Consider the following 24,481-nt stretch of genomic DNA (forward strand, 5'->3'; position numbering starts at 1 on the left):
TGCTGGGTGAGGTGAAGGAGGGACCCAGATCATGCTGCCAGAAGCGGTACTAGGGTCTGAGTGAGACAACAGGAGAGGGGTGGTGTCGTCATGTCCTTTGGGTCAGGTGGGTTTTGTAGAAGGGTGACTTTCGATTCAGATTTTGAGAGATGGGCAGCAGCAGGGGCAAAGTGTACCAGGCAGGCAGAGGTGAAGCTCTGGACTCACGATGGAGCCTGAACATCTCAACTCTGAAATGTAAACGCTTGGTCCTCCATTGGCAATTGTGGTACTTGGACTACAGTATAAACGAGTGAAATAAGATCTGTGCCTTCCCTGATTATAGGGCTGTTCAGTTGAGAGGAAAGGAATGCACCTGGTGGGACAAAGAGAGCCAAGGTCAGGTGTATAAGCTCTTATCCAGTTGGACAACAGATTTTGATAACTAAATGTTCTTTCTCTAGTCCTTTGTGTGGTTCCACCTGGAATGTCCTCCCTCAAGTCACACAGCCCTTCTGTCTGTTCTTGCCAGCCCTAATGTTACCCTTTCTTACAGATTTTGCCTATATAGGTACAATTGGTGGTGGTGAGGGGGTGGTCAGTGCTTTCTCTGTGTCCAGTACAGGGCACGTGAAGGTTTGTTGAGTGAATAAGCTAAGGTGGGATTGGAGGCTGTGATGCTGTAGGAGTTAAGGGGGTGGCCCCTCTGTGCTCTTTTCAGAAGCCTAGCCTAGTTCCTTGGCAGCATGAAGGCATGGGGTATTGGGGGAGGTGAGGCGTCTACCTGTCTTGCTAAGCTCATCCCAATTCCCCTATTCCAGAGGAAGAGCCTCCGTCTAGCGCCCTGGCCAGCGTGGTCCAGCACCTCCCATTGGAGCTAATGGATGGTGTCGTCCGGAACCTCAGCAATGATGACAGTGTGACAGACTCTCAGATGCTGACGGCCATCAGCAGGTGGGATGAAGGCTGGGTGGGGATCAGGTCTCTCTCCTTATACTGGGTGCGGTTGCTGGGCTAGATTTAGTGTCAGGAGGTCCAGGCCCTCATGCTTTTTGATTCACCCATACTTTTTTGAGTCCTGCTCTGTGCCTGGCCTAGGACTGGATGTGGGAGACACAGAGAGCCTTTCCCTAGCAGTGCTCTCAGGTTGGTTGCCAACTCTGTGATCCCAGAGAAGTCAGTGAACTCTTTGAGCCTCGGTTTCCCCCTCTGTAATAGCAAAGGTGGTGTCAGAAGTTGTTAGGCTTCCATGGGGTCATACTAGAAGCTGCAAGTATATTATGAAGTGCATTCTGAGTTTGGCAGGTATGATAAATGGAGTTTGGATGTTTTTCAGCTCATTGCTTTTGCATATCTCCTCACCTCATTTGAATATCATCGAACCTGTGATCTAGCCCCACCTGCTGGTCCAGTGATCCTAGAATATACTGCCTACCCTCCTCCCTGCAGGCCTTTGGCCCTGTAGATCCCACTCCCCTGGCATGCTTCCCCTGCCGTGCTTTCCATACCTGCGTGCAGATCTACCATCTCCAGTGGGCCTTCCTGAATTTCTTGTCTTTAGTGGGGAAGAGTGTGGGCTCCAGAAGTAAGTTGTCCTGGCTCTACTGCTTCTAGCCTGTGTGACTTTGGGCAAGTTACTGCACCTCTGTAGGTCTCAGCTTCATTTATAAAATGTTGTGTAATTGAACCCATCTTATGGGGTCGTTGCAAGGATTAAATAAAATAACACGTGTAAAGTGCTTAGAGCAGTGGTGATAATTACCATCATAATTATTATGACCTTGTTCTTTTGTTGTTCGACCTCTTTATAGTATAGTCTACTGAGTCCAAAAGTAATGATATAGTGACATTTTCCTGAGTGCCTTCTATGTGGCAGCTTCATGCTGTGTGCATACAAGCATTATCAGATGGGTTAATACATGTAAGGCAGATGGAGTAGTGCTTGGTGCAGAATTAATACCATGAGAGTTAGCTATTGTTGCCTCTTTTAATCCATACCACAGTCCTGTGAGGTAGGTATGGTCCCCATTTTACAGAGGAGGAAACTGAGGCTAGAGAAAGTGACGTGGTCTAGGTCACAGGCAAGGGTTTGCTGAAGCCAAAGCTTCCAACCTGGGGGCAGTGCTCCTGTGGTTGGGCCCCATGGTCCAGAGAGAGACAGTTGAAAGCCCTAGTCTGCCACTGCAGCCTCGTGTGTGGCGGGGGAGTGAGGTTTGGGCTGTTGAGAGGGCCTGTCCCACCTCCTGCTGCACTGGGAGCCCCAGTCTCTGCCAGATGCCTGTGCTGGGCTCATTTGCAGTTCTCAGAGGTGTCTCGTCCATCCCATGGACCCCAGGGCTGCTCTGTGTAGGTGCGGATAAGTGTGGGGTCTCAGGACATCATGGCTAGTGCCTGGGCTGCCCCCACCCAGGCTTTTGGGCCTCCCTGGTCCTTGCGTCATTGTCACTCCCCTCACCAGGATGATCGACTGGGTGTCGTGGCCCCTGGGGAAGAACATTGACAAGTGGATCATTGCACTGTTGAAGGGCTTGGCCGCTGTTAAGAAGTTCAGCATCTTGATTGAGGTTTCGCTCGCCAAAATTGAGAAGGTTGGTGGCCCCTGTCCTAGCCCTGGCTTACAGCTTTTCCCACTCTCTCTTGCCAGGGGCAGTGTGGGTCTGGGAGGCAGAGCACTGGGGCTCTCACCCAAGCTTGCTGTGACCCGGGATAATTCACTGCCCCTCTGTGGGCCTCAGGTTTCCCACATTGATTTCTTTGCTCATTCAAGAATAGGTGTCTGTCACTTTGGGTCTGTCTATCCATCCTTCCCTCCTATCAGATATCTGTGTTACTACCCATCTGTCCATCGACTAGATCTGTAGCATGTCTGTGTTCTTGGTCTTGCATGGGTCTGCTGCTTTACCTCTGGTGTCTCTGATCACCTCTCAGGCCTGTGGCTACACTTGGCCTCTGTGGCCCAGGTGTGGGGGACTCCTCACCAGGGACTCTCTTCCAGGTTTTCTCCAAGCTTCTGTACCCCATTGTCCGGGGAGCTGCCTTGTCTGTCCTCAAGTACATGCTCCTGACCTTCCAGCACTCCCATGAAGCCTTCCACCTGGTAAGGGCCCTGCGTGCTGGCCTGAGGATGGGCGGCCCTTCATTCCCCAATGGTTTGGGTGGAGAGCAGACATGCTGTCTCTATTGGGGTTGGGGGTTTGAAGCCCAAGACCTTAAAATCCAGGATATTAGGACTGGAGGAGACTTGAGACTCTATTTTGCAGGAGTTGTTTTAGGAGACTAAGGCCAGAGAATTTGCATGGCCTCCCAACAGGCCCATAGTAGAGTGACAGCCCTAGAATGAAGTCAGCTACTGTTCTTTGGGTACCTGCTGTGTGCTAGGCACAGTACTAAATGACACATATTAACTGTCAGCCCTAAAGGAGAGTCTGTCCTTTTTTCCGTTTTTCCGCTGAGGAAACTGCAATTTAGGGAGGCTAAATCACTTGTCCCAGACACACAGCTGGTGAGCAGTACAGGGAAGATTCTAGCAAAGGTGGTCTGACTTCTGACCCATTGCCTTTCTTATACCTTGCTGCTGACCAGCACCTGGGCGGCCTGGCCTCTAGCTCAGGGCCCTTTCTGCTGTCTTTGGGGCTGTCCCTTGGGAAGGACAGCTTGTAGTCCTTGGCAGGGGGGGTGGGTGGGTACCTTCCTGCCTTTCTTCCCTAGATCTGCAGATGGGTCCCTAGATACTCATGGCTCCTCGTCAGGGCATAAATTTCATGCTTTATGATTTGCTGCAGTGGGAAAAGCACAGAACCAGGGATTGGAGTAGTTGGGATTGAGTCCCATCTCTGCCATTTGCCAGATGTGGTGACTTTGGGCTAGGTGTTTACCTCTGAGGGCTTGGAACAGGGTAAGCCCCTAGGATGGTGGGAGAGTGTTAGATGAGATGATATTTGTCAAAAGCCTGCCACAAGTTCCTTTCCAGGGACTGGACAGATACTTGTTTATTTGCATCCTTCTCCTGAGCTCCCTGCTCCCAGTTCCTGTGGGCTGACTCTGTCCATCCCTGGGACATTATGGTAGAGCACCCCCATGGTTTGAAAGTTAGCACTCTGTAGCACAGAGGAAAGAAACAGGCTTTGGATTCAGACAGACACATCATGTGTTACTTCTCCCATAACACATAGGGGAAGTTCTTGGTAAATTATGTAATCTCTCCAACCTCAGTTTCTTCATCTATAAGATGGGAGTAATAATTGCCGAATAAAGTCATTGTGAGGGTGAAGTGCTTGATCTGTAAGTGTTTGGTGAAAGAATGATGGTGGAGAGAAGAGTAGTCCTGGTCACTCAGGCTAGGCTCTCCTAGAAGGCCAGTTGGCTGAAGCTTATCAGGTGGGCTTGGGTTCAGGCCTCCTCTCAAGTGTGGGGAAGGAATTATTTATCCCATTTGACAAATGAAGAGACTGAGGCAGGATATCCAAGGTCATGTGTATTGTGAAAAGAGTCACTTGCCTGCATAGCATGGAGTCCCATGTAGATAAGGGGGACAGTGGCAGGTGGAAGACCTCCCTGCCTCAAGGAGCTCTAGGTATTTTCAGCACTGACCACCAACCCATGGCTCAGGTGAGTGGTAAATGGTACTGAGCCTAATCCTCCTCTCCTCTCACAGCTCCTCCCTCACATCCCCCCCATGGTGGCCTCTCTGGTCAAGGAGGACTCCAACTCGGGGACCAGCTGCCTGGAGCAGCTGGCGGAGCTGGTCCATTGCATGGTCTTCCGGTTTCCAGGCTTCCCAGATCTGTATGAGCCTGTCATGGAGGCCATTAAGGTGAGTGACAGTCTCCCACTGCTCCCTTGCCCTACTCCAAAAAAGGTGCTGGTTTGGGCCTTGCTCAATGCCATAATACCCTAATACAGGTTAGTGACAGCCCCCCATCATTTGGTCTCTGCCTGTCTCCCATCACCTCCCCTGGCCCACCTGTGCTTCAGGCACACTGAACACCTGCCATTTCCCCAGATGGGTCACCTCTCTTGATTTTCCAAGCCTTTGCATATGTCATTCTGTCTTCTAACTATAAACTGTTCTCTTGATCTGCCTGGATAGCTCCTGTTTCCGTTGAATCTTCTCCACTAAGGCTCTGCTCAAGTGTTACTTCCCTCAGAAAGCTTTTCCTGGCAACTCTCGATAACCCCCTCTCCACTGCAGGCTGGGTCAGGACTTCTTTGAGCTTCTACAGCTCCCACATCCCTTTGTCACGTGCTGTCACTGTCTATCTGTGTGTCTGTCTCCCCCAGCTGTAGCACTCCAGAGCAGGGATTGTTTACCTGTGTTCACATGGCTTTACTGATGCTCTGCTTTGTGCAAGACCCAGGCTGGGAACTGGGGACACGGGCTCGAGGCAGAACAAATCTCCTCCACTGAGGAGCTTGCAGCCTAGCGGGGTGACAGGCCTGCCCAGAAGTCACTCTGATCTAAGTATCTTAGGAAACACCTGTGAGGAACCAGAGACAGGAAGGATCATCCCCAGTTGGAGGGGGAAGCTACCGGGAAGAAGGGGATTCTGACCTGGGCTTGCTAGGTTGCTAGGACAATAACATTTGTAGGTAGTGCGACATTTGACACTGTTTTCCATGTATTTTGTTTGTTAATGCCCACAAGAAACAAGCAGGTACTATTGTTACCTGAATCTCATAGATGAGGGAAATGAGACTTGGAGAGGCTTGGTGACTTGTGCAAAGTCATGCAGGTAGTGAGAGACCTAAGCAGGGTGCTTGGTTGCTGAGCCCTTTCCCATTGCCTGATACAGAGGACAGGTCCAAGTGTGGGTGAAAGATGTCTAGGTAGGTGGTGGCCCTTATTATAGACCCTCTGATCTGACTTTCGTTTCCGTAGTCACAGCAGATAGATAACCTGAAAAGCGTCCCACTATAGAACACCTAGAAATGCTTGTTAAAATATAACAAACGTCTTTTTAAGTACATAGCTGAGCTTGCAAGAAAGTAATGGGGAATCCCCAGGGGCCAAAAAGGAAGCGAGAACTGGAATCCAGAAAGGTAAGTGAGAGATGATGCTCTTTTTGCCCTGGGGTGGGGAGGGAACGAGGGAGGGTGAAACCTTAGTCACTAAGCAGCTTGAGCTTGTAGGGACAGGGGATGAGGCTTAGGGCCTGCTCCCACTAGGGCATTAGCACTAAGAAGCCCATATATTCTAGGACCCAAGAAAGGCTTTATTGTTGGCAAATGAGCGACCTAGAAAAAATACATGCATGTCAAGTAGATGTTGAGGAAACTTTTCTGGCTTTGCGCTCAGGATTGAGAAAAATGAATTTTGTTATCATTGGCCTGCTCTCTTACGGGTTTAGGGTTTGAGTTCTCACTGTCTTTGTGGTTGTGGGACTCCACAAAGGCACTAAGTAAGCTTAGGCACTAACATTAAAAATGGTTATGAACTTGTAATACCCAAGAGTTGCCTCATAGAAACAGAAATGAAAATGCTTTCAAGTCACAAAGATAAAGTACTGCTAAAGATGAGTTTATAATCCAAAAATGACAAAACACACAAGGGAACAATCCACCATGAGTGAGAGAGAGTAGATGCAATCAACAAAACCTCTGGCATTTACTTGGGTCTTGGCAGTTTTTCCAGCCTGAGAATTTGAGAGAGCCTGCCTACAATACAAGTGGGTACCTTGCTAGATCACAAGCTGCCTGTCACTGGAGGTAGATGAGCAGAGGAGACAGGGCTTTGACTGGGGGAAGTGACTATTACTGTTTCCTATTAGCCTGTGAGCTTCTGGAGGGCAGGGACCATGTTTTGACCTCTGTGTCCTGCAAATATGTGAGTGAATTAGCATATGGAGAATGCTCTCCTGGAGGTGTGAACGAAGAGGAGGGAGCATGGCCCTGCACTGGGCCCTGAGGGAAACCCACACTGAGTGAGACCCAGGCTTGTCACACTAGGGGCTGTGGTCTGATCCAGGGGACAGTGGGTGGTAAAGGTATTTACCACTAGGTGCAGGCAGCTAGGCTTTATAAGTATAGAGAACATGTGTACCCCACTTGAGAAGATCTGGGAAAGTCTTGTAGAGAGGGGATATAGGAGTTAGGCTTTGAGGGATGGGGACTGGCAGGATGAAGCCCTCCTTTCCAGAGGCGTCAGAGGGAAAGGTGTGGGAGGGGAATGCGCAGTTTGTCAACAGAGTGGAAGGGACATCAGAAAGATCAGACTGGAGGGCCTGAAACCAGACTGATTCTGTTCAATCTAGCAGATAGGGGCTTCCCAAACATTTCCTCCGAATACTTGAGCCCAGAAAGGGGAGTTACCCAAGCAGCCTGACATAAGCTCAGTGTTTCTCTAAAATCTCATTTTATCTCAGAGATTCAAATATGGATTTCATAATGATGAACATTTGTTTTAATGTAAACAGTTTTATTCCTTGAATATTAGAGAATATAGCTCCAAGGGAGGTGTGCTGTATTTGCCCTGTGCCTTTGAAAACCTTTTGATATAAACTAGTTTGAGAGGCAAGAGAGCAATGTATCCATAGAATTTTAAAAAATTTTTTTTCTAAGATTTATTTACTTATGGAGAGAGAGAGAATGAATCCCAGGCAGTCTCTGGGCAGAGCCTGTCTTGAGGCTTGAACTCATGAGCTGTGAGATCATGGCCTGAGCAGAAACCCAGAATCAGATGCTTAACTGACTAAGCCACCCGGGCACCCCTCTCCATAGGACTTTATGGGGTTTTTTTATACAAAATTTTTTTTTTTTTTTTAGTTTTTAGTTTTGAGAGAGATAGCATGAGCAGGGGAGGGGCAGACAGAGAGAGACACACACAGAATCCAAAGCAGGCTTCAAGCTCTTAGCTGTCAGCACAGAGCCCAGTGTGGGGCTTGAGCTCATGAGCTGTGAGATCATGACCTGAGCCAAAGTCAGACGCTTAACCAACTGAGCCACTCAGGCACCTTGGATTTTATTGTTTATAAAGTTCTTTTACATCTCTTCCATGAGCACATTCTTTTTTGTATAAAGGCTCCTCTATAAATAAGTTCTGGAAGGTTCTCTTAGGCAGTTTCTCTGGGAGCTGTGGTACTTGCTAAGGGAGCCATTGTATATAAATTTCCAGTAACATTAGGAGCTTGAAACTTACTTCATGGTTTTATGTTCCTAAGAGTACCAAGTTACCTTCTTTGGGAAAAATGACATTTGATGTTTTTTTTTTTTTTTTTTTTCTGTAGTGTGGATAGTTTTGCATCTTTGTGTGTCTGTGTGTCTACATGCGTGAAGTTCTCTTTTTTTTATTGCCTTTTTGTCCCTATTCATGTTTTGTGTGGAGTGGGAATTGGATAGGGAATAATAGGAAGAAAAAAGAAGGGACTAAGAAGATAACGAGCTTGCATCTTTTTATCTTGGAAGTTCTTACTTTTTTTTTTTTTTTTCTTTTACATTTGTGAGAGTTGACTGATCTGGTAAATGTTCTTGGGAAATGAGCAAATAGAAGCGTTAAACCACTGCTTGAACCGGACCTTTTGCAGTGGTCAGACGATGTGCACTGGGGAGACTAGGGCTTTCAATGCTCAGCTGGTTTGAAACTGGAGGCTCGGACAAATCTGGGGACTGTGCTTAGGATCTGGAAATGACAGGGCTTTGAGGAACGTCATGTACATCTGTTAAGTAACTCTCTATTATGCCTAGGTGTTTTCCTTTAAAATAGATTATCATTAGAACCCGTGCTGGGTAATGTTCTTTTAGGTGCACGTTTTAATGTGAGGAGAATGAATAAGAAGCATGCTAATCCCTGAGCCCTTGACCAGGAACCCATACCTCAGGCCCCCAGGACCCTCCACCATCCTGTGACCAGGGATCCATACCTCAGGCCCCCAGGACCCTCCACCATCCTGTCTGTGACCAGGGATCCATACCTTAGGCCCCCAAGACCCTCCACCATCCTGTCTGGGATCTTGCTTGGAGGCGGTGACTAATTAAACCTGATGGCAAACCTAAAAGTAGAAGAAGTGGGAGCATCATTGTGTGCATACTCACAGGCACAGTGAGAGTATGGCATGCCAAATTGATATGCCTCACTTGATGCATATGAGGAAATTGAGTCTGAGAGGCTCACTGACCATGGCCAGGCAGCTAGTTAAGACAAGAGTCAGGATTAGGACTGAGATCTTGACTCTGTTGAATCTGTTGACTGGTGAGCCTGTGTGGTCATTGCTTAGAGTCTGCTGTACCCTGGGCTCCTCTAAGAACATGTGGATTGTTTGCTTACTCCTTCTATATCCCTGGAAAATTCTTTTCTCTGAGTCTTAGTTTTTTCATCTATAAGATGGGAATTTTATACCTTCCTAAGACAGTTGTGACATGAAAAGGTCATATAGAAGTCCCACGTGTCAGAATGAGAATCTAGAGTAAGTTTGGAAGCAGAAAGCTGTTAACACATATATTGAGAACATTTGTGGGGGCAGTGTGCTTGGGTAGGGGTGGGGTAGGCCATAGTCCAAGAAGACTTCCCAGAGGAAGTGATATTTTTAGAGCTGACCATGGTCCCCACCATCCTGCTAACTTGTTCCCTCCTCAGGACCTCCATGTTCCCAATGAGGACCGCATCAAGCAGCTGCTGGGGCAAGATGCCTGGACCTCGCAGAAGAGTGAGCTGGCTGGTTTCTACCCCCGGCTCATGGCCAAGTCAGACACGGGCAAGATTGGTTTAATCAATTTGGGAAACACATGCTATGTGAACAGCATTCTTCAAGCCTTATTCATGGCTTCTGAGTAGGTGCTGCTTTCATATTTCCTCTCTGCCCCTGCCTCTCTCCTTTGGGCTCCCTGGTGAATGGGGGGTGGGGATGGGGTTTGGAGAGGATGGGTCTTGCTTTGCATTGCTGGCATAATTCCCTGCAGTCTGTAGGCCTTGATGGGGCAAGTGAGAGGTCCCAAAGGGCTCCAGGCCATTGCCAAGGCAGAAGGTCAACACTGGATGGGAGCTTGAGATGGGACTTCAGGGGCTGGAACGGGTTTTGCACAGGGTTGGTCAACATCACTGATTTTTCCCCTGGGTGGATTGTGTCTCTCCGAATAGAACTTCCATTCATCCTGGTCTTAGACAGCCTCTGCTCCCTCTACTAAAACAAAATCTTTTTTCTCAGTGGCTACCTATCCAACATAAGGCTTGCTTAAAAATCACTCAGTTTCAGCCACAGAAGTGGACATCTTTTCCCCCGAATTTGTGTGTGTGTGTTTTAAATGCACATAACATTTACTGTATTAACAATTGTAATTGTGCAGTTTAGTGGTAAATGCATTCACATTGTTGTACAACTTTCCATCATCCATCCATGTAACTTTCATCTTGTAAATCTGAAACTCTGTAATTAAACAATAACTTCTCATGTTCCCATTCTCCCTTCCCCCAGCCTCTGACAACCTTATTATACTGGCAACCCAAGTGTTTTTACATTTTGGCTATCGTGAATAATGCTGCTGTGACCATGGGTGTACAAATAACTCTTTGAGATACTACTTTCAATTCTTCTGCATATATGTCTAGAAGTGAAATAGTTGGGTCCTACGGTAGTTCTATTTTTAATTTTTTGAGGAACCTCTGTACTGTCTTCCACAGTGGCTGCACCAGTTTGCATTCCCAGTGGTGCATGAGGGTTTCAGTTTGTCCATATCCTCCCTGACATTTGTTTTTTGACAGCCATCCCAGTGGGTGTGAGGTGGTATTCTGCTGTAGTTTTGATTTGCATTTTCCTAATGATCAGTGATGTTGAGCATATTTTCATGTGCTCATTGGCCATGTGTATATCTTCCTTGGGGGAAATGTCTACTTAAGTCCTTTGCTCATTTTGAATCAGGTTGTTTTTTGGTTGAATTTTAGGAGTTCTTATGTATTATGGATATCAGTCTCTTCTCAGATACATTAATTGCAAATATTTCTCCTGTAATCTGGGTTGCCTTTTTGATCTGGATATTTTAAAAATTTTTGTTGAAGTTGTATTTATTATTGAGATATATTTGACGTTCTATTAACTTCAGGTGTACAATATATCTGATATAGTATGTCTTATGAAATGATCACGATAAGTCTGGTTAACATCCATTACCACACACAATTAAAATTTTTCTTTTGTGTGATGAGGACTTTTAAGATTTACTCTCTTAGCAACTTCCAAGTATACAATACAGTATTATTAACTATAGTCACTGTGCTATACATTAAATCCCAGAACTTGTTATTATAACTGGAAGTATTACCTTTTGACGACCTTCACCTATTTCACCCACTCCCCACCTCTGGCAACCACCAATCTGTTCTCTATATCTATTATTTTGTTTGATTCCATATATAAGTGACATCACACAGTATTTGTGTTTTTCTGTCTGGCTTCACTTTCCATAATGCCCTCTAGGTTCATCCAATTGTCATAAATTGTAGGATTTCCTTCATTCTCATGGCTGAGTAATATTCATTACATGTATAAGGAATATATGTATTTTAGGATATTGAGGATATTAGGATATTAACCTATTATCAGATATGTGATCTGCAAATATTTTCTCTTATGCTGTAGGATGCCTTCTTATTTTGTTGATGGTTTCCTTTGATGTGCAGAAGCTTTTTAGTTCGGTGTAGCCCTGCTTGTTTATTTTGCTTTTGTCATCTTTATTTTTAGTGTCAGATCCAAAAAAAATCATCACCAAGATGATGTTAAGGAGCTTACAGATGATATATGTATGTATGTGTGTGTGTGTGTGTGTATTTATATATGTATATATATATGTATGTGTATATATTTTACCTTTAAGTTCGTTTATTTTGAAAGAGAGAACACTCAAGCAAGGGAGGGGCAGAGAGAATCCCAAGCAAGCTCTGCACTGTCAGTGAGGAGCCTGGACATGGGGCTCCAACTCATGAAACTGTGAGATCATGACCTGAGCTGAAATTAAGAGTCAGATGTGTAACTCAGGCACCCCAGACTATGTTTTCTTATAGAAGTAAGATGGTTTCAAGTCTTACGTGCAAATCTTAATCCATTTTGAGTTGATTTTTGTGTACGTTGTAAGATAAGGGTCCAGTTTCATCCTTTTGCATATGGCTGTCCAGTTATCCCAACATTATTTATTGAAGAGACTGTCCTTTCCCCCTTGTATCTTCTTAGCTCCTTTCTTGTATATTGATTGGGCAAATAAGCATGGGTTTATTTTGGGGCACTGTCTTCTGTTCCCTTGATCTATTTGTCTTTTTATGCCAGTCCCATATTGTTTTGATTATCTTAGTTTTGTAATGTAGTTTCAAATCCGGAATCTTGATGTCTTCAGCTTTTTCTTTTTTAAAATTGATTGGACTATTTGAAGTCTTTTGTGGTTCCATATAGATTTTAGGGTAGTTCTGTTTGGTGAAAAATGCCAGTAGAATTTTGATAAGGAGTTCATTGAATTTTAAGTTGCTTTGGGTATTACAGACATTTTAACAGTATTATTTTTTCTAATCCATGAACACAGAATATCTTTCCATTTATTTGTGTCATCTCCAATTTCTTTCATCAGTGATCCTCATTCTGATATGTTGTCAGAAGTTCAGGGTAGTAGCCTAACATTCAATTTCTTTCATCAGTGATCCTTATTCTGATGTGTTGTCAGAAGGTCAGGGTAGTAGCCTAACACTACGTCCCAATGCCTGTCTCATTCCGTTTGCTTCATCTCATCACATAGGCATTTTATCATCTTACATCATTATAGGAATAAGGGTGAATACAGTACAATATTTAGAGAGAGAGATCATTCACATAACTTTTATTACAGTATGTGGTTATAATTTTATTGTTGCTAATGTCTTACAGTACCTAATTTATAAAATAAGCTTTATCATAGGTATATATGTAGGAGAAAACAGTACATACAGGATTTGGTACTATCTGTAGTTTCAGGCATCCACTGGGAGTCTTGGAATGTATCTCCTACTGGTAAGTGGGGACTACTGTACAGGTCTTTTACCTCCTTGGTTAAATTTTATAGAATTGTAAATGTGGGTTGTTTTTAAATTTATCATTCTTATAGTTTGTTATTACTGTATTGAAATGCAGTGGACTTTTGCATATTGATTTTTTTATCCTGCAACTTTACTGAATTCATTTATTCTAAGGGTTTTTTTGGTGAGGAGTCTAGGGTTTTTTAATATGTAATATCATATCGTCTACAAATAGAGACAGTTTTATTTCTTCATGTCCAATTATGATGCCTTTTCTTTTTCTTGCCTAATTATTAGCTAGGACTTCCAGTACCATGTTGAATAAAAGTGATGAGAGTGGACATCCTTATCTTGTTCGTGATCTTAGAGGAAAAGCTTTCAGGTTTTCATCGAGTATGTTGTTGGCTATGACCTTGTCACAGATGTTCTTTATTATGTTGAGTTAGGTTTCCTTTATACCAACTATTTTTGAGAGTTTTTTATTTTATTATTATTTTTTAATGTTTATTCATTTTTGAGAGAGAGACAAGAGTGTGAGCAGGGAAGGGGCAGAGAGAGGGAGACACAGAATCCAAAGCAGGCTCCAGGCTCTGAGCTGTCAGCACAGAGCCTGATGTGGGGCTGGAACTCACGAACAGTGAGATCATGACCTGAGTCGAAGTTGGACGCTTAACTGACTGAGCCACCCAGGTGCTCCGAGAGTTTTTATTATTCATAAGTAGGTAAATTGAATTTTATCAAATACTTTATGTGTCTATGAGACGATCATGATATTTATCCGTTTTGTTATATGGTGTGCCGTATTGATTACTTTGTGGATGTTGAACTATCTTTGCATTCCTCCTATATATCCAACTTGATCACGTTGTATGAACCATTATGTGTATTGTTGAATTTGGTTTGCTAATATTTTGCTGAGGATTTTTACATCTATGTTCATCAGGGATATTGGCCTATAATTCTCCTGTGTTGTCTGATTTTGGTGTTAGGGTAATGCTGGCCTTATAAAATGAGTTTGGAAATATTCCCTCTTCTGGTTGTTTTGTTTTGTTTTTTTTGGGGGGGAGAGTGTGAGAAGGCTTGGCGTTAATTCTTTGAATGTTTGGAACAATTCAGTGAAGCCATCTGGTCCTGGTCTTTTGTTTGTTGGAAGGTTTTTAATTACTGAATCCGTCTCTTTACTAGCAATCAGTCTGTTCAGATTTTTTACTTCTTTGTAATTCAGTCTTTACAGTTTGTATGTTTCTAAGAATTTCTCCATTTCTTCCAGGTTGTCCAGTTTGTTCGAGTATAATTGTTCATAGTACGATCCTTCGTATTTCTGTGGTATCAGTTGTAATGTCTCTTTTATTTATTTAGTTTTATGTCCTCTCTCATTTTTCCTTGGTGAGTGTAGCTAAAGGTTTGTCTATTTTGTTTATCTTTTCAAAAAAACAGCTCTTAGTTTCACTGATATTTGCTATTGTGTTTTTAGTCTCTGTTTCATTTATTTTTGCTCTGGTCTTTATTTCCTTCATCTTATTTTGGGGCTTAGTTCTTTTTCTAGTTCCTTGAGGTGTAAAGTTCGTTCATTAGAGATCTTTCTTGTAACGTAAGTATTTATCACTATGAACTTCCTCTTAGAATTGCTTTTCCTGCATCCCATATTTAGTATGCTGTATTTTCATTTGTCTTAGGGTATTTTGTAACTTCTCTTTTTATTTCTTCTTTGACCCACTGGTTGGTCAGTAGCATGTTTTTTAGTGTCCACATATTTGTGAATTTTCTGTTTTTTTCTTGTAAGTCATTTCTAGTTTCATACCATTGTGGTCAGAAAAGATGCTTGATATGATTTTAGTCTTCTTAAGTTTATTGAGACTTGTGGCCCAGCATATGATCTGTCCTGGAGAATGTACCACATGAGCTTAAGTAGAATGTGTATTCTATTACTTTTGTCTGGAGTGTTCTGTAAATGTCTGTTCTACTCCTCTGTTCTAATATGTGAGCCCAACATTTTCTTACTGATTTTAATGTCTCCGTGATCTATGCATTAACAGAATTGGGGTATTAAAGTCCCCTGTTATTATTGTATTGTGTCCATTTCTCCCTTTAGGTCTGTTAATATTTGCTTATATATTTAGGTGCTCCTATGTTTGGTGTATAAATATTTACAGATGTTTTCTTTTTGGATTGACCTTTTCTGAATATATATTGGCCTTTTTTTTGGTCTCTTTTTACGATTGTGTCTACAAGTCTATTTTAAGTATAGCTACCCAGCTTTCTTCTGGTTTCCATTTTCATGAAATACCTCTTTGTATCCCTTCAGTTTCAATCTGTGTACATTTGAAGTGAGAGTCTCTTGTAGGCAGCATATAGATGGCTTTTTTTTTTTTTTAATCTATTCAGCCACCCTGTATCCTTTGATGGAAGAGTGTAGTCCGTTTACATTTAAAGTAATTATCAGTAGGCACATACTTAATGCTATTTTGCTAATTATTTTCTGGCTGCTTTGTAATTCCTTTGTACCTTTCTTCTCTTGCCCTCTTCCTTTGTGATTTGATGGTTTTCTGTAGTGGCATGCTTAGATTTCTTTCTCTTTTGTGTATCTACTGTACGTTTTTGTTTTGTGGTTGCCATGCTAACATAAAATAACATATTTATAACAGTCTATTTCGAGTTGATGACTTAATTTTGAATGCATTCTAAAGCTCTAGTTGTTAATCCCCCACCATGTTTTATGTTTTTGATGTCACAATTTACTTCCTTTTATCTTGCATATCTCTTAAATTATTGTAGTTATAGTTCCTTTTACTACTTTTGTCTTTAACCTTCACACTAGCTTTGTAAGTGATGAACCTACCACCTTTGCAAAATTATATTATTCTGAATTTTAATATACATTTATCTTTATTAGTGAGATTTATACTTTCATATACTTTCCTGTTGCTAATTAGTACCTTTCAGCTTAAAGCAGTCCTTTTAACATTTCTTGTTAAGCTGCTATAGTGGTGATGAACTCCTTCAGCTTTTGCCTGTATGGAAAACTCTCCTTCAATTCTGAAGGAGAGCTTTGCTGGGTAGAGTATTCTTGGTAGGAGGGTTTTTGTTTCTTTAACCTGTGGCACTCCTTTCTAGTCTGCAAAATTTTCGCTGAAAATATGCTGATATTCTTATGAGGGTTCCCTTGTCTGTAACAAGTTGTTTTATTCTAGCTGCCCTTTTTTTTTTTTTAATGTTTATTTATTTTTGAGAGAGAGAGCGTGCGTGAGCAGGGGAGGGAGACACAGAATCTGAAGCAGGCTCCAGGCTCCGAGCTGTCAGCATAGAGCCTGATATGGGGCTTGAACTCATGAGCCATGAGATCATGACCTGAGCTGACGTCAGACACTTAACCGATTGAGCCACCTAGGCATCCCACTGGTCTCCATTTTTCTGAGGTTTTATCTTGTTCTTTCATTTGGAATATAGTTCTCTGTTTTCTTCATCATCCTTGACTCTCTGTGTTGGTTTCTATGCATTAGATAAAACAGCTACCCCTCCCATTCTTGAAGGAGTAGCCTTGTGTAGATGAAGCTTTTTGTTCATCCTTGCCCTTGCTTTTTTGGCTGTCTCTCAAACCATTGTGATTGTCCAAACAGCCTACTTTGTTCTTGGTGCCTCTCAGTACTTCAGACTGTGCCAAGACCTGTCAATGTCCTAAAAAGGAGGATCTCAGGCCCTCTTGATGCAGGGCTTATTAAAAGCCAGGCCCTCAGGTAGCAGCTTTTAAAGTATGCAAATAAACCTCTTTCAGGGGAGGACTGGGAGATGGGCATTTCTATCTGTGAAGATAACCTAATAGTCCTCTTTCACAGAAAGATTGTGCATTTCTGTCTGCTGCCTCTCTGCTGTTCCCTGATATGGTAGTTCAACTGTTTTCTGTTTGTTACACCCCTGTGTGATCTACACGTGTAAGCTTCTCTGGCCATGAGAGTCAGACATTCAAGGGGTGCTCCCTGGGTGGCACCTGCAAAAACCAGGGCACCAGATATATGCATAAGCTCTTTTCTGGGCAATGCAACCTGGAGTGAGGCAGAGAGAGAGAGTGCAGAGATGACACCTGTTATTCTCTGCAGTCTTTGGAAAATATTTCGTTAGGCCCTAGATGTGTGTTAAATTAGAAGCCTGCTTGCAGGCTGAACTTCTAGGACAGACAAATGGACCTTTTTCCCAGAAAGACTGGGCTTGATTCACTCAGCTGCCTCTGCTGGCTCCTGGCGGGTTAGCCATGCTTGGTCCATGCAAGCCGTTTAAGCACAGTTTCTCAGTTTGTTGTAGCATTGTTGGTTTTGTGGACATTAGCCCCGTTGATTTTCAAAGGTAGATACTTTGGGGACCATCCTTCAGGTGCAGGTCTTAAAAGTTAGAGTGGCAGATCTAGGGTTCAAACGCTTCCCTCCTCAGGAAGAAGCTGGTGGTTATGATTTCCCTCCTGATTGTGGGTCACCATGCTGGGGATGGGGTTTCTGTTGAAATTGTCTCCACCTCTCCTACGCATTTCAATGTTGTTTTTTTCTGTTTCACGTGTTATGTAGGAGTTGCTTAGTTTTTAGATTTATTGCAAAGGGAATTGTTCCATATGTAGCTGTATATTTAGTGTGTCTGTGAGAGGAGTTGAGTTCAGGATCCTTTCATCTTGACGTGAAACCCTGAATGGTGTTGTTATGCGCAAATTTTACATTTTGTGAAGTCTGTTTAATTTTGTTGTTGCCTGTGACTTTGGTGTCCTATCTTAGATCATTGCCAAATCCAATGTGAAGCTTTTGTTCTATGTTTTCTTCCAAGAGTTTTGTTGTAAATTTAGGTCCTTGATCCATTCTGAGTTGATTTTTATACATGGTGTTAGATAAGGGGCCAACTTCATTCTTTTGTTTATGGACATTTAGTTTTCCCAGTACCATTTCTTGAAAAGACTATTCTTTCCTCCATTGAATGATCTTGGCACTTTGTTAAAGATCATTTGACCTGTTTTTCATTCCATTGGTCTCTATGTTTGTCTTTATGCCAGTATCACAGTGTTTTGATCACTGTAGCTTTGTGTAGTAGGTTTTAACATCAGGAAGTGTGAATTCTCCAGTCTGTTAATCTTTTTCAAGATTGTTTTTCATGATTTCTGATCCCATGGGATTCCAATATGAATTTTGGAATGTGGTTTTTTTTTTCGGTTGCTGCAAAATCATTGGATTTTCATAGGGATTGCATTGAATGTGTAGATCTCTTTGGGAAATATTCACATTTTTATAATATTAACTCTTTTTTTTTTTTTTCAACGTTTTTTTTTTTTTGGGACAGGAGAAGGGCATGAACGGGGGGGGGTCAGGGAGAGAGGGAGACACATTTTTTTGTCGGAAACAGGCTCCAGGCTCTGAGCCATCAGCCCAGAGCCCGACGCGGGGCTCGAACTCACGGACCGCGAGATCGTGACCTGGCTGAAGTCGGACGCTTAACCGACTGCGCCACCCAGGCGCCCCTATAATATTAACTCTTAATCGATGGACATGAAATGTGTTTCCATTTATTTATGTCTCTACTTCTTTCAGCAAAGCTGTGAAGTTTCCATTGTGCAGTCTTTTACCTCTTTGGTTAATCTTAAGCATTTTACTCTTTTTGATACTATTGTAATTGGAATTGTTTTTATAATTTCCTTTTTGAATTGTTCATTGTTGGGGTATAAAAATGCAGCTGGTTTTGGTGTGTTAACTTTGTATCCTGCTACTTTGCTAAATTATTAGTTCTAACAGCTTTTACTGTGGCCGTTAGGATTTTCTATATACAAGATTATATCATCTGCAGACAGATAATTTTACTTACATTTACTTTTTTTTGCGTGGTTGCTCTGGCTAGAACTTCTAGTCCTGTGTTGAATAGAAGAGGTGAAAGTAGACATTGTTGCATTGTTCCTTATCTTGAGGAAAAGCTTTTAGTCTTTCACCATTGAGTGTTAATGTTTGCTCTGGGTTTTTAATATATGGCTTTATTACGTGGGGGTAATTTCCTTCTATTGTGTAAAGTATTTTTTGTCATAAAAGTATGTTGCATTTTGTCAAATGCTTCCTCTGTATCAGTTGAGGTGATCATGTGGTTCTCTCCTTTATTCTGGTGACGTATGTATATTACAGTGATTAATTTTTTTTTGTATGTTGAACCATCCTTGCTTTCCAGGAATAAATGCTATGTGGTTATAGTGCAGAATGCTTTTAATGTGCTGCTGAATTCTGTTTGCTAGTATTTTGCTGAGGATGTTTGCGTAAGGGTATTAGTCTGTAGTTTTCTTTTAATGTCTCTGGCTGGCTTTGGTATCAGGGTTATGCTGACCTCCTAGAATAAATAGGAAGTGTTCTTTGCTTTTTCGTTTTTCAGAAAAGTTTGGGAAAGTTTGGTATGCTTCTTTAAGATTGGTAGAATTTACTCGAAAGCCATGAGCTCCAGGACTTTTTCCTTGGGAGATTTTTGATTACTGTTCAATCTCCTTACTAGTTTTGGTCTGTTCAGACTACTATTCATATTACTCTCTTATTATTATCCTTTTTATTTCTATTGAATTGGTGCTAATGCCCCCATGTTACTTGCTGATTTTAGTAATTTGAGTCTTTTTTTCCTTAGTCCACTTAGCTAAACGTTTGCCAATTTTTTGGCTCTTTTTGAAGAACCACCTTTTGGCTTTATTGATTTTTTTTCTCCCCTATTTTTCTGTTTTCTATTTTATTCATCTCTGCTCTAATCCTTCTGGCTTTGGGTTTAGTTCTTTTTCTAGTTCTTTAAGTTGTGAATCCAGGTTGTTGATGTAAAAAATCTTTAATTTGTAAAAAATCTTTTTTTTAAGCTTATGCATTTATTTATTTGATTTTAAATGCTTATTTTTTATTTACTTAGAGAGAGAACGGTACAAGTGGGGAAGGGCAGAGAGGGAGAGAGAGAATCCCAAGCAGACTCTGTGTTGTCAGCGCAGAGCCCAGTGCGGGGCTTGATTCCACCACCTGGGAGATCATGACCTAAGCCGAAATCAAGAGTTGGACACTTAACTGCCTGAGCCACTCAGGAGCCCCTAAAGTTTATTTATTTTGAGAGAGCAAACAAGAATACACGTAGGGGAGGGGCAGAGAGAGGGAGAGAGAATCCCAAGCAGTCTCCATTCTGTCAGCACAGAGCCTCATGTGGAGATTGAACTCATGAACCGTGAGATCATGACCTGAGCCTAGATCAAGAGTCAGACACTTAACTGGCTGAGCCACCCAGGTGCCCCTGAAATCTTTCTTGTTTTTTTTTTTTTTTTTAATGTTTGTTTATTTTTGTGACACAGAGAGACAGAGCATGAACGGGGGAGGTGCAGAGAGGGAGGGAGACACAGAATGCGAAGCAGGCTCCAGGCCCTGAGCTGTCGGCACAGAGCCTGACACAGGGCTCAAGCTCACAGACTGTGAGATCATGACCTGAGCCAAAGTCGGATGCTCAACAGAGTGAGCCACCCAGGCGCCCCTCTTGCTTTTTAATAGCATTTATAACTATGTTCTCCCTTAATCACTACTTTTGCTGTATCCCATAAATTTTGGTATGTTGTGTTTTTGTTATCATTTGTATCTAAGTAGTTTCTAATTTTCCTTGTGAGGTCTTCTTTGATCTTTGGTTGTTAAAAAGTGTATTGTTTAATTTCCACAATCTTGTGAATTTTCTAGTTCTATTTATGTTATTGAATTTGGTTTATCCACGTGTGGTCAGAGAAGATACTTTGATATTTATCTTTTAAAATTTACTGAGAACTCATTTGTGGCCTAAGTTTATAGTCTTTCTGGAAAAGACCTCAGTGCACTTGAGAATGTATAATCTGCTGGTGTTGGGTTGAGTGTTCTGTATACATCTGTTAGACCTGGGTGGTTATTGTGTTAAGTCCTCTGTTGCCTTATCTTCTTTCTGGTTGTTCTATCTGTGATTGTGGGTGGGGTACTGAGGCCTCCAGCTGTTAGGGTAGAAATGTCGATTTCTCCCTTGAATTCTCTCAGTGTTTGCTTCATCTATTTTGATGGTCTGTCATTTGGTGCATAAATGTTTGTAATTACTATCTTTTTGCTGTATTGAGTTTTTTATGAATATATAAAGTCCTTCTTTGTCTCTTGTTAGCTTTTTTGACTTAGTCTGTTTTGTCTGACATTAGTCCAGCTACTTCTGCTCTGTTCTGGTTTTCATTTGCATGGAATATCCTTTTCCATCCTTTCACTTTCCAGCTGTCTTTGGATTGCAAGTGAGTCTCTCATAGACAGTATATTGTTGGATTGTGTATTTTTGTCCATTCTGCCAATCTTTGCTTTTTTATTGGAGAGTTTAATCTGTTTACTTTTACAGTAATTTGATAAGGAGGGACTTCTGTCATTGTGCCATTTTTTTTTTTAACATACCCTATAGCTCTTTTGTCCCTAATATCTTGCATTCCTGTCATCTTCTGTGTCCAGTTGATTTTTTTTTTAATTAATGCTTATTTTTGAGAAACAGAGGAAGGCCCAGGATCTGAAGCAGGCTCCTGGCTCTGAGCTGTCAGCAGAGAGCCCGATGCAGGGCTTGAACCCATGAACTGTGAGATCATGATGTGGGCCAAAGTCAGATGCTTAACCACTCAGGCGCTCTTCCAGTTGATTTTTTTTTTTTTATAACAAAATGTAAAAAAAAAATTTTTTTAATGTTTATTTATTATTGAGAGACAGAGTATGAGCATGGGAGGGGCAGAGAGAGGCGGAGACACAGAATCTGAAGCAGGCTCCAGGCTCTGAGCTCTTAGCATGGAGCCTGATGCAGGGCTCGAACTCACAAACTGCAAGATCATGACGTGAGCTGAAGTCGGACACTTAGCTGACTGAGCCACCCAGGCGCCCCTATAGCGAAATGTTTAAATTCTTTCTTAATTTCCTTATGTGATTATTGTATAGTTGTATTCTTTGTTGTTACCATGGGGATTTTTGAGAGTCAGAGATGGAGTACGAGCAGGGGAGGGGCAGAGAGAGAGGGAGACACAGAATCCAAAGCAGGCTCCAGGCTCTGAGCTGTCAGCACAGAGTCTGACATGGGGCTCGAACTCACGAACTGTGAGATCATGACCTGAGCCGAACTTGGACGCTTAACCGACTGAGCCACCCAGGCGCCCTGACTAATTTGTGTATTTAATCAAATTTTGGGGGTAGTTTTCAGTCATTATTTCTTCAGATATTCTCTCTGCCCCTTTTTTGCCCTCCTTTCTTTTTCTGGGACTCTGATGATGTATATGTTGGTCCTTTTGATGGTGTTTCACAGTTCTCTTAGGTTCTGTTCACTTTTCGTCAGTCTTTTTTCTTTCAGTTACACAGCTGTGATTATTTCCATTGTTTTGTCTTCAAGGTCACTGGCTCTTCTGCCTGCTCAAATCTGCCTTTGAATCCCTGTACTGAACTTTTAATTTAAGTTATTGTTCTTTTCAGCTCCAGAATTTCTTCTTGGTTTCTATTTGGGTTTTCTGTCTCTTCGTTGACATTTTCATTTTGTTCACACATTGTCTCCATGACTTTCTTCACACCTTCCTTTAGTTTTTTTAATCATCTTTAAGGCTGTTATTTCAAAGTCTTTGATTCATTGGCCATTAAGTCTTTTACAGGGACATACTTTGTTGGATGATTTTTTTTCCTTGGACTGGGCCAGACTTTCCCATTTCTTTGTATGTCTTCTGATTCCTTGTTGAACTCTGGATGTTCGATTTTCATGATGTGGTAACTCTGGAAATCACATTCCCTCCCTTTCCCGGTGTTTGCTGTGGGTTTGTTTTTTGTTTTTTAATTGTTACAGGCCATCTTTGTGCTGAAGATGGGCCTGAGGGGTAAATATAATGTCCTCATCGTCTTTTCTGAGCCTTTCCTTGGGCATGTGCAGCCACTTTCTAATTTTACCTATATATATGCAGTTTCTGAATGTTCTAGTCTTTAGTGTCTGGCTCCTGAAATGGGAAAGGTAAAAAGTAAGGGAGGACAGAGGAGCCCTGACCTTTTAAATCTCCTGTCAGTTATTTTAGCTTGAGGTTGAGGGGCTGGCAACAGTGGAGTAAGGTGTGTGTATGCAGTGGCAATGGCTGCCTGCCTCTTTGCGCCTTCATGATCAGAAGCAGCACTCGGCATAGATCCCCAATATGTGGGAGACAGGAGTACTTTTTACCCTCCCTACCTGCTGTAGGCTGTGTGTAAGCTGTTTTTAGAAATGCACACAGCTATCTGTCATTTGGCTGGGGTTTGGGAGATGGATACTTGCTACTGTGCTCACAGGTGAAATTGATGGTGGTTTACAGTGGAAGCCTTCCTCACAGTGTGCAAGCTTTCAGAGGACTCTAGAGTTTTCAGATAGTCAACATTAGACCGATTCTGCCAATGCAATTTTTGTCTAGGTGGGGAGATAGTTTCCTGGTGTTTACTACTCTGTCATCTTCCCAGAATCCCTCCTCTCTCTTAATTTAAGACTTTCTCCCCCTTTTTAAGAGCAATGTTAGGTTTACAACAAAATTGAGGGGAAGGTATAGAGATTTACCATACACTTTCTGTACACTTGCATTGCCTCCCTAAATATGAATATCACTCACTAGAACAATACACTTATAAAAAAATTTTTTTTTTTTAAAGAGGCTATTCATGCCCAGCATGGAACCCAATGTGTGGCTTGAACTCATGACTCTGAGATCAAGACCTGAGTTGAGATTATGAGTCAGGCATTTAACCAAGTGAGCCCCCCAGGCTCCCCAGTATACTTCTTTATTTTTTAAACCAAGGATGAGCCTACATTGACACATCATAATCACCCAAAGTCCACAGTTTATGTTTATTCTTGGTGTACGTTGTGTTGGTCTGGACAAATGTAAAAGGACATGTATCTATCACTGTGGTATCATACAGAATACTTTCGTTGCCCTAATATCCTCTGTGATCTTCCTGTTTTTCCCCCTCCAGTTCCTGACAGCCACTGATCTTTTCATGGTTTCCATAGTTTTGCCTTTTCTAGATTGGAATCATACAGTTTCATATCGGTTTGTACTTTTCAGATTGGTTTCTTTCTGTTAGCAATATGCATTTAAGGCTTCTCCATTTCTTTTCATGGCGTGATAGCTCATTTCTTTTTAGTGCTGAATAGTATTCCATTGTCTGGATGAACTACAGAGTATCCGTTTGACTATTGAAGGACATATTGGTTATTTATAAGTTTGGCAATTAAGAATAAAGTTGCTGTAGAAACCAATATTGCACTGTATGTTGGCTACTTAAAATAAAAAAAAAGGGGGGGGGGTTGCCTGGGTGCCTCAGTTAGTTAAGCGTCCGACTTTGGCTCAGGTCACAATCTCACAGTTTGTGGGTTCGAGCCCCGCGTCGGGCTGTGTGCAGCTCAGAGCCTGGAGCCTGCTTTGGATTCTGGGTCCGTCTCTTGCACTGCCCCTCCCTTGCTCATGCTCTTGCGCGCTCTTTCTCTTTCTCTCTCTCTCTCTCTCTTTCATGAGTAAATATTAAAAAATAAAAAAATAAATTTGTGTGG

At 42.3% G+C, this 24,481-nt stretch overlaps 1 protein-coding gene across 5 annotated transcripts in view; it reads left to right on the forward strand.

Moving 5' to 3' along the window:
• The window catches only part of USP35 (ubiquitin specific peptidase 35), a 55,841-nt gene that overhangs the window by 7,270 nt on the left and 24,090 nt on the right, over positions 1-24,481 (forward strand). For all 5 annotated transcript variants that reach the window (XM_040489471.1, XM_040489472.1, XM_040489473.1 and 2 more), the window contains 5 exons: positions 801-933; positions 2,438-2,567; positions 2,975-3,076; positions 4,634-4,792; positions 9,548-9,741. In XM_040489471.1, coding sequence (XP_040345405.1) covers positions 801-933; positions 2,438-2,567; positions 2,975-3,076; positions 4,634-4,792; positions 9,548-9,741 — 718 coding nt within the window. The remainder of the gene's footprint in view (positions 1-800; positions 934-2,437; positions 2,568-2,974; positions 3,077-4,633; positions 4,793-9,547; positions 9,742-24,481) is intronic.

The sequence above is a fragment of the Herpailurus yagouaroundi genome, unplaced genomic scaffold, assembly GCF_014898765.1.
Source record: "Herpailurus yagouaroundi ecotype Mexico unplaced genomic scaffold, PumYag 180, whole genome shotgun sequence".
NCBI classification, from domain to species: domain Eukaryota; kingdom Metazoa; phylum Chordata; class Mammalia; order Carnivora; family Felidae; genus Herpailurus; species Herpailurus yagouaroundi.